The sequence below is a fragment of the Chaetura pelagica genome, unplaced genomic scaffold (genome assembly GCF_000747805.2).
Source record: "Chaetura pelagica isolate M959 unplaced genomic scaffold, ChaPel_1.0 scaffold127, whole genome shotgun sequence".
Classification (NCBI taxonomy): domain Eukaryota; kingdom Metazoa; phylum Chordata; class Aves; order Apodiformes; family Apodidae; genus Chaetura; species Chaetura pelagica.
In genome coordinates, this window is record NW_009953923.1 from 2,190,926 (window position 1) to 2,200,879 (window position 9,954).

Below are 9,954 nucleotides of genomic sequence, written 5' to 3' on the forward strand. Positions count from 1 at the left end.
TCACTGTTATTTTTATAGAGCAATGAAATGACAAAATGATGCATCCACGTTTTAAAGTGGGGAAGCACCTGCATATATGCCTTGAATAAACAGTAGCCAGATTAATGCATGTATCAGTTAATTGCAGGTTGCAGAGATCTGGTATTTCAATGCCACTCTTTAAATATCACTGTAAGAGATCCCATAATAATAATAATTAGAAAAGTACCAAATCATGCTTCAGCAGCTAAAGAGAGAGCAATTGCATCATGTTTTGGCAGTGACTTGATCAGCCTACTCCACACTGGCAGCATTCAATAATAAACAGATAAAATGGCAGCAAAACTGGTCAGCAGCTTCTCTTCATGTGGAATTTTCCCAGGTAGGTAATGAAACAAAAACAAAACAAACATAAAGCTGCAATGGGAGCAGGTCAAAGCCCTGGCCTTTGTGTTGATCTGAGGAAAGTAAACTACACTGATTTCCTTGGATAAGCACATCATAATCCCAAAAGAAAAGATAAGTGCATAGAACCTCCAAATAATTATCTCCGCTAGAACAGCTATGTGGCTTGTAAGGGACAGCGGCCTTGTCAGCTACACATCTTGTTCATTTATGGTTCATCTTCAGTCAGCATTATGATGCATTCACCTCACTGGAGTTTTGGCTGGATGACATGTGAGAGTCCAGATTCTCCTTGCATTTCTCCAAATCATGGAAATATGGGTGAGAGAGAGCAACATAGGCAGATATCCTCTTGGCTGGATTGAACGCTAAGCATTTCTGTAAGTATAAAAAGAAGCTGGCTTTAACTGAAAGGTACAGTCAACAGTGCTAACATTGCACATACACATTAATGGATGCCACCTTTAATTTTTTATCAGTACGAGACACAACAGGGTCTCAGTAGGTGCTGCATGGTAAGATGACCATCCATATTAAAACAAGCAGTGGGGTCACAGCATATGAATATGGTACCCCCAAAGCTAATAGAAAATAACAAGTCAGAAAATTCAAGTATTCACAGTTCAAGAAATCTCAGAATTCAGATTTTCTTGAATTCACATGCACAGGACATCTGTCTTACAGGCTGCAAGGAGCAAATACTCGTTAATAATTTTTGAATCCTCTGTGTTCAATGCACTGTTCATTTGTGATTATACAAACATGGACATCACCATAACATATATGTTCATTCCTAGGCTCAGCATTTCTGTAGGTGTTGGGTCTTTGGCTTTGTAGTTGTGCTATTCTTGCCTTCTTTCCAGATCTTTATCCCAGCCTTTGTCCAGCCAGCACTGAAATCTCTCCCATAGCCTTGTGTTTCTTTTCTTTTCCTTCATTCACCTTCTAATAGTCCTTCCTTCACCTTCCTACTGTCCTTGTCTAACCATTTCCTATTTCTGCTTTCTTTTCTTGTGTCAGAATTCCTATAATTTAATCAGTGAAATTTAACTGAGTGACTTCCAGTCCTACTCTCGCCTTTCATCTATGAATCCCAGTTTTTAACTCCTTGCCTATCAGGGACAGCTTCTCTTCCCAGCTCACCTTCTAGGCAGGGATATTTGTCTTCTTGCTCACTCCCATCATCCCTCACACTCACTGAGCTCTCTGCCATATTTTATGCCTCCTTGCTCCTAGAACCTATTTTTTGTCCCGCTGCCTGCAAGCACAACAGATGCATTTCTCCCATCGTTCCAAGTGTCCAGATGTAGTCTAGCTGGGAGCTGCAGTGATAAGAACAATGGAGGATGATCTGCTGTTCTGTGGAGACAATGTTGGCCAAAGACAGCAGCTCTTGAAGAGATGCAGCAAGTCTTTCAAGAGTTGCACTGAGCCCACTCTATTGAGCCCGTGTGAACCAATATCTTTAAAAGGTTCCCAGAGAACAAATTTAGCTAGATTTAAACAAACACGGCAAAAGACACACTGAAGCAAGGAAATCTCCTGTGTTCTATTCCAAGACTGAACTTCAGTGCAGGGATTTATGCAGACATATCAAAATGATGACAATTATTCAGCTGAATTCAGGGTTACCAATTGTACCAGCACAATTTGTTTCTGTCAATCCTGCCATTTTTAAGAGGCAACAATTGGTGAATTCCAAATCTCAAGTTTTCAGCATTCAACAGAAGGCTTGCAAATGTAATCTGGCTTTACAGCCTATTTTCTCCCTTATCCTGGGTCCACTACTTTTGAGCTTTTATTTAATAACTCTGTTAAAAGGGAACATAAATGTTTCTTGGCATGTTGCACACACAGTGGGAACTATCAATCATGCAGCTTGGAGAACAACAAATAGAAACTCACAAGAAGCAAGTCTTTGCCCAGTTCATCAATATCTGGTACAAATTTTTCAATAGGTTGTGCAGGTCTGGAAGTGAAAGCATTTCGTGGAAGGGCAACGTCATTAGGCCAGTCTTCTTCTTCAGGGAGCCCAATTATACTGCAAAAGGAAGAACATAACATCAGGTCTGAATGTTTACGCAGTCTCCACTTCACATTGGTTATACTGAGTGGTGGTTTGGAAGTCCTTTTTGTTTAAATGAAATTAATTGTACAGTAATGCACTGATCTCTGTGAATATAGGCTGATGAGTGTAGGTCCTCAGTGTGCTTGGTAGAAATTATTCTGCGGCCAGCACGACTTTCTGGCCTTGGTCTCTATTTTCTGAGTCTTTTTGTTGAAAAAGGGCTGAGTGCTTTGGAAGAAAGTTGCTTAGCTCTTGACTGGATGGTGCAACATATGTCACTCCAGGATGATTAAAAGCAGTACGTTTCAAAGGGGAATTGCATGCAAGGATCTTTATTCACAAGAATAGAGACTGAGAGAAGAGTGTGGGTCAAGATGAGGGTAAAGCAATAAAACGGATGTTTCATAATGCTTCAAAGCTATGTGCAGTAATTGTTGCCCAGATTTAAACAATTTATTTGCTTCACAAAACAGGTGTTAAAGTCTCAATTCAGAAGTGGGGTAGGACTTGAGTGTCTTTGTTTTTACTTTGAAAAGTATTGTAGTTTTTCTTCCCCCTTTTAACAGAATATTTTAATTTATTTTTATAATTTATTTATTCAATTCTGGAATGTATTTATACTCATTAGGTAATCACGATGATGTTTAAAACCCAAATAAATGAAAAAGTAGGTAACCCTCCAATGATGTATCATGGCTCATACATTTTGTGGTTTAGTCTGATGCTAAGATTAGTGGGGTTGAAACTCCAGATTCTGATGGTAATTCTGGAAAAGACCACACATTGCTTGTCAGGGAAAAGAGATTTTTACAGTCTGTAAAATCGAGATTTTTAATGGAAACGCTGGCAGAGTAAGACAAGAGGCAACACGACAAGGCATCACTGAATACTTGGGTCTGCACGAAGCCAAATGCCACTAGGGTGCAGCATTGACCTTTTTTCTCACTGAGACTGGTGGTACGACTGGGTGAGGCCACGGGCCAAACTCCTTGATGTAAATCATAGGTTACCTCAGTGGAATGACTCCACATCTACCAACATGTATTTTAGATTGTAATTTCGCTCACCTAAAATACCTCCGAAAATTAATATGTCCTTAAAGCAACAGCATGGCTAGAAGGGCAAAGCAATTAAAATCTCTGGACAATTTAATTTTAGTACATCTGAAGATACCACGGCTCTTGGGAAGTGTCACGTTAAATCTGTATGAAAAATTGAACTTTACTTTTACCATGACAGCTATGGGGGGATACGGGGACACTCCCTGGGCCACAGTGGTGAAAACCATGTGATCAGCTGTTTGAGGGTCTGGACACAAACATAATACAAATAGCACAGTAGGAAGATGGGGGAGTTAACTACTTTAAATAATGACTAAGTTTAGCCTGTCAATCAGATGTGTTTTGTTAGTCCCAGTTTTTCAATAGCTGCATGAGAGAGCATGAGCAAGGCAGAATAAGCACAGGCATAGGCAAAGCTAACGACAAGAAACAAGGAGACAGCTTGTCAGACGGAGAGCGTGGACAAGACCAAGGGTGGAAAGGAGAGACACTTTTAGTTGCACCATCACGTAGTACTCAAGACTCGTAGGAACGAATGTCTGAGTAGATGTCCTCACTCTGGTCTGGTAGCATTACCATTTTGGTGACTAAGTTCGGGAGTGTCTTGGATGTGTTTCACCTCCTGCCAAAGGTTCAGGCCTGGTCTTTAGAAACACCAAGTACTTTCCCCTCCCATTGATCACAATAAGAGACAAGTCTGCTCAAACTATTGCAGAGTTTAGCATGAAATCTACAAGGATATCCCACATGCTGATGGTGTCCTGGAAAAGCAGGTCATTTTTTTGGGCCACCTCCAAGGGATTTACCCTCAAATGTGGTGGAATTTTACCTGACAGAAATTAGAACACACATGTAAAGCAAAGGTAGATCACAGCCCCATTATCTGAAAGAATGCATCAGTCCAGATTGCACAAAAATCCCCAAACTACTTTTTTGTCCAAATTAGTCTGGAGAATGAGTCACTACTGTAGAAAGAAACAATCCTCCTACAAGAAGAGCTATGTCTAACTGTAGGGAGTTCTCCAGCTGTGAAAACACAAAATAAACACTATTTAGCATAAGCCCCCCAGAACCCATGAAAGAAACTTTTGAACTACGTAAGGAGAACTGCACGAAAGATGCAAAACCAAACTTTCTCTTTAAGTAGATGTGTAATAAGGAATTTCTTCTAAAATTAGCACGGCACTTTCTCTTGATAAATTCTTTTCTGCACAGGTAATCTCAGCCCCTAGAGATATAAAGATCCCTGTTGGAGGCTGCTGCTAGCAGCTATGCATTTAATCACAGCCCAGTAAATTTTGATTTTTCTTCTCGAATGTCATGAATGAATCAAAATCCTTAAAAAAATCACAACTATATATTTTCAAATGATAAAATATGCTGGAGGTATCAAAACCGTCTTCATTTAATAAAGCAGAATATTGTAGGACAGATGGAGTACCTCTGGCAGAAATAAAACTCGTAAACTTTAAGGACTGATTTTTCTGGACTGGGCAGGAAGGGCTGGCTATTCAGTGCATGACAAATTAACCACGCGAGTGAGTCACATACACTGGTTTGGTATGCCGGAAAGGGAAGTCAACTGTGTGAAATAAAGACCTGCAATTTAGGAACCTCATATTAAATAATGAAAAAGCTTAGAAACAGATCTGTTATGACTTGAGAACTGGAAAAATGGTTAAACAGAGAAATTCATCATTTGTTCTGTTTAAGCTCTTCTTCCTAGAAATTTTTACTATCTTCTCTTTGGAATATCTTCACGAGAATAGTATTTCATGTTTCTCTCTCTCTCTCTCTCTCTCTCTTTTTTGTCCATGTATTTCTTATTTTTTCCAGATGCCTGCAGCCCCTCCATATGAAAAGGGAAGACAAGAGGTGCAGAGGCAAATGGGTATTTGCTCTCAGCCCTATGTGTTTGATTTCCTAACTACATGATATGTACATCAGATCTTAAGTTTACATGGTCCTCATAAATTCAGAAACATTCCTTGCTCTGAAGAGCCATTACAAGAAGAAGTGATCTAATCCTACTTAATTATCATATTGGTAAAATAAAGAATTCAAATTTTTGTTTTTTAACTAAGAATTTATTTTGGAAGAATTATTCTGTCTTAAGATGGTCTAGAGCCTCCCTACCTCCTCCAAGTAGCTGATGTATCTGAACAAGAAAAGCACAAACTCTTAGAATTGTAAAATGGTTTTGACATAAAGCCAGTTAGTTAATCTCTGACAAAGCACATGCTAAAATGCTGATACTCCTTCTGTTCTCAGTTACCTTCCTGACCAAAATATGGACTGTTAATCATTTTAACAGCCTACAGAGTATATTTTAAAATCTAAAATGTTTTCTTATGTACAGAAGTCTTTTAAGCAAAGGAGCTGTTGGTAATAATCTTACACGTTTCAGTTTAATAACAACTTTTTCAGTTTTCTGAAATACATGCAGAAATTACTGAAAAATAAAATGCCTGTATTAGTTTATGTGAAGAGAATCTCCTGGATCTAGCTGTTTAGGAATATGAATGGTACATGCACAATATGTTTAAGAGATTTAAAAAGCTCAAAACGTAAGTCTCATAACTTCCTGATGATGGCTGCTAGTTCTGCAGAACTGTATTCCATGTGGCTTCCTCCTTCCACTCTGACACAGGATACACGGAAATATCATGTTGCATACAGTAGCAATAGGAAATATGTTGTAGGAATACTTTGTTCCAGTCACATTATTGCATAAAAACATGGCAAAGAAATCTCATAGTGTTTCAATGTAAAACAGATATTGACATAATGCAACTAGTTATTACTTACTCAAAGATTTTTCCTAGCTGATCAACATCTGAATTTCCACGGAAGAGTGGTCTGAAAGAATAAAGAAATATGTTTAGGATAAGATTTGCTTTAATTAATCAAAATTTATATTTGTTGTTGACAGCTGCCAAAGCAGGGTGAAAAGGTATTATTTTTTTTTGAGACTACATTTCTTCTGCCTCCATGTTTTATCCAATCTGTCAGTGTACCTTTCAAGTTTCTACTAAAACTGATCAAAAAAGGGGACAGATAAGACATAATCTGACTATTTTATGCTACTTTTGAAAATTTAATTGCATCCTTTAATATTAATAACTTTCTCTCAACTAACACTTTCCTATGAATTGCATCATTAAAACATCATTAAAACAGTTTTCACTACAAAGATCATACTTAAATAGCTGTTTAGAGAAACAAAAAAAGAGTGGATGTCATGCAACTCATTAAAACATAATACAGTTGGAGAGGAATTATTAGGGATATAAATAAAAAATTAAGTTTATGTTTCTTGTACATATGCTCCTAAGTTTAAGGGGTCACATACATGACAATGGATTTATGAAGGTCTGTAAAGAATGGAGTGTGAAACGATACAGAATTTACCTTGAAGGAGAGGAATACTTCTGCTGCATCAATAAAGATATGTTCAGGAAAGAAACAAATTAATAGGCTGAATGTCCAAAGGCTTTCAGAAAAATACAGCAACTAAAAATACTTGCAGAGAGTGGTACACACCTTTTCTTTTCAAAGTGCAAGTTAAAATATTTTCACTTATTATTTCTAAAATACTATCACTCCACAGTTCCTAAGTAAAACATGAAATTCAAATTTGTATTGCTGTATGGCTGTATTGACACCTTTGTGTTGAATTCAGTAAGGTGGAATTTTATGTTTAAACTTTCGAGACATTCCAACAGACCACTGACAGACTGTTAAGGATCCAGCCAAGAATGAGGGCATCTGTGAAGATCAGGCCCCAGATGCTGCAAACCATTTTGGTTCAACGAACGGTAGATTACTCCAAGAAGACTCAGCTCAGACACACTGCAAACAGAGATAACAACTTGGGTCAACTGATAGATAGCCAGGCTGCACCTCTATTCTGGAGCACAGCATTCAGAGTGCACTGCATGCTGGAAACTCTCAGTTACAGTTTCCAAAACTGTTCAACTGAGACCTAGTGACATGACAAACAATGAATATTTCCATGTTTTCACTGGCAGCTTTTGGTGATGGAGAAACATCAGTTCTCCTGCCTCTCTCTGCATACTCCTTTTCTTCTGTCTGATACAAGTATTTAACAGCAGTGATAGCCAAAGACACTGTTGTTCTTCAAGGGAGAAGACCTCTCCCACCTACAGTGGGAGAACAAGTAGTACGCAGCTCTAGTCCTTCCTGTCTTATTGCCCATACTCAGGAACAGCTGTAGGATCTCCTTTGTTTACTATGAGTTAATTCCGAAAAATGGTGCCTTAACATCTTGACACTCTCACGTAGACAACAAAGCTCTATGCCACTGCCTGTCTTGTGGGTCCACACCAAGTGCAGCAAGTAGACCCAGAGAACTATGACATTTCTCAGTTAGACATAATAATCTTTGCAGAAATCTGTGCCATCAAGACAAAGAGCAGAGTAGTAACTGGAAAAAATTCTGAACATCTTTGATGGACTAAACATGCATTTTGTTTCCTTCATGTTTGCTGCCATTCAGGTCATGTCATGTCAAGTTACACTGCAAACTGCTTTGAACAGGGACATTGAGAAAACAATTTCATCAAGTCTGATTTGAAACCATCAGATTGAAACTGATGGGGTAAAATGCAATTTCTGTATTTTTTTTAAGCTTTAAGGTATCCAGCGATACTCAGTTCTACCAAAAACCAAAGCTTAACTTCAAACTTCACTTGGACAGGAGCAGGTAATTCTGCACTAAGTTTTGAGCCTGATTTTCAAAGTGATAAGTATCTACAATCCTAGTATTGTTTGTGACAGCAAATACACTCTATGTCTTCCAAAATAAGATAATATGACAACCTTAGAAAATTTTTTAATGCCTGTATAAAATAATAAACATACAGTTACTCTGAGTATTTCATTTTGGCTCCAGCATTAGAATACTGGGGCCCTTGAAATTAACAAAATCTATACAATCAGATAATCCTATCCATGCAAATAGAAAGCTGATTTAATGTTTTAAAATGTATGCTGAACCTTTTGCTAATGTGAAAGCCTGGCAAAGTCGGCCTTGTTCGCAAATCACCTTAGGCAATGTCATGCCAAAACAAGTATGATTCTTGGGATTTTTAAGAGAGGTTTTTCCCATCGCTGCTGTCTCAGGTTCACTAAGGGCTGAAGCAAGAATTTAAATTATTTTGAATATATAATTATACAACACAAGGTGACCTTCCAACATATTTTGATATTTCATCATAATGAAGTGTTATTACTCCATCTTTCAGCCTCCTATCCATCCCACCGTCATGACTACAACAGAATGCCAACTCCAGACTAGGCACCACTAATGTAATGAAATTTGCCTCATGAATTTTGGCTAGAGGTTCAATTGGAATATTGGACAGATCACTGGGAAAGTAGATCCACTTAATCAGCATCTGTATGAAGATCTCATCTCATATTTTGGCACTAGTTACTCTTTAGTACTGACTTGACAGCTCTGCAAGTCCACTACACATAAAAATTTTCACCTCAAGCCTATAGCTTTTAAAATTCTATTATTAAAGGTGGACATAAACCCTCCCCAGTACCACTAAACTCAGAGCGTACTTAGCAGCCACAGAAACATTGCATTTCACCTTTGTTCTTGCTATCTTTCATTTGACTCACCCACCCACTCACTCCCTGAGGTTTATTTATGCAAGCTGAATCCAGAAGTCCTGACTTGGAGATATGCTCTCCCTCTCTGTGATGATAATCTGTGTTAAGACTGGTTAAACTCTGAGTCTGATTTTGTAGAATTCCTTCTTTTTTCCTTGGAAAGGCATGGAACTGGATTTGTCTTCTGTGGTAGAAGATGTGAGCCTGTCCTCTGATTTCAAAAAACTCCTCAACCTTCCCTGACTGCTTGCTACAAAATCCATGCTCTGAGGGCTCCAACACAATTGCTGCTACAAAACACACACTTGAGTAGGGAAGATGGGACAAAAAGACTTACAGTGCAAATAAGACGTTTAATTTCCCTATTTCCCTCTTTGCTCAAGAAGTCTCAGATGATGTTGTGTCCTCATAATTTCCAGCATTTTTTTCTTCTTGCTTCTTCAATTTTTTAGGGAGGGGGACAAGGGAAATGTTACAGGGATCTGCAGGTATTCATCTTGCTTGATCCCTCCTTCTCCAGGCCTCGGAGCTAGACCATTATCCACTGCCATTGGAATGGTGCCCACTGAATGGACAAAACCCCTTTCATGTCTAATATAAGACCAGAATGACCTTAGCCTATAGATGTGAAGATGAGCTGGAGGCACCAAATTACTACTGTGAAGGACCAGGTATTTCCTTAAACGAACATGAAATGTCCTTTGAGTCAGCCGACAAAACTGACTTAAAATGGCGTCTCCACGCGGCGCTGAACCCCCTCTGTGTGTGTGTGTGGGGGGGGGCAGCTGCTGCGGTGGA

At 38.6% G+C, this 9,954-nt stretch overlaps 1 protein-coding gene across 1 annotated transcript in view; it reads right to left on the minus strand.

Moving 5' to 3' along the window:
- Positions 1-230: 230 nt before the first annotated feature.
- Positions 231-9,954, minus strand: part of CDK6 (cyclin-dependent kinase 6) — a 125,535-nt gene continuing 115,811 nt past the window's right edge. The window contains exons 5-7 of the mRNA XM_010001574.1: positions 6,322-6,372; positions 2,290-2,425; positions 231-762 (exon numbers count right to left, since the gene is read on the minus strand). Of these exons, the coding sequence (XP_009999876.1) occupies positions 616-762; positions 2,290-2,425; positions 6,322-6,372 (334 nt within the window). The 3' untranslated portion in view covers positions 231-615. The remainder of the gene's footprint in view (positions 763-2,289; positions 2,426-6,321; positions 6,373-9,954) is intronic.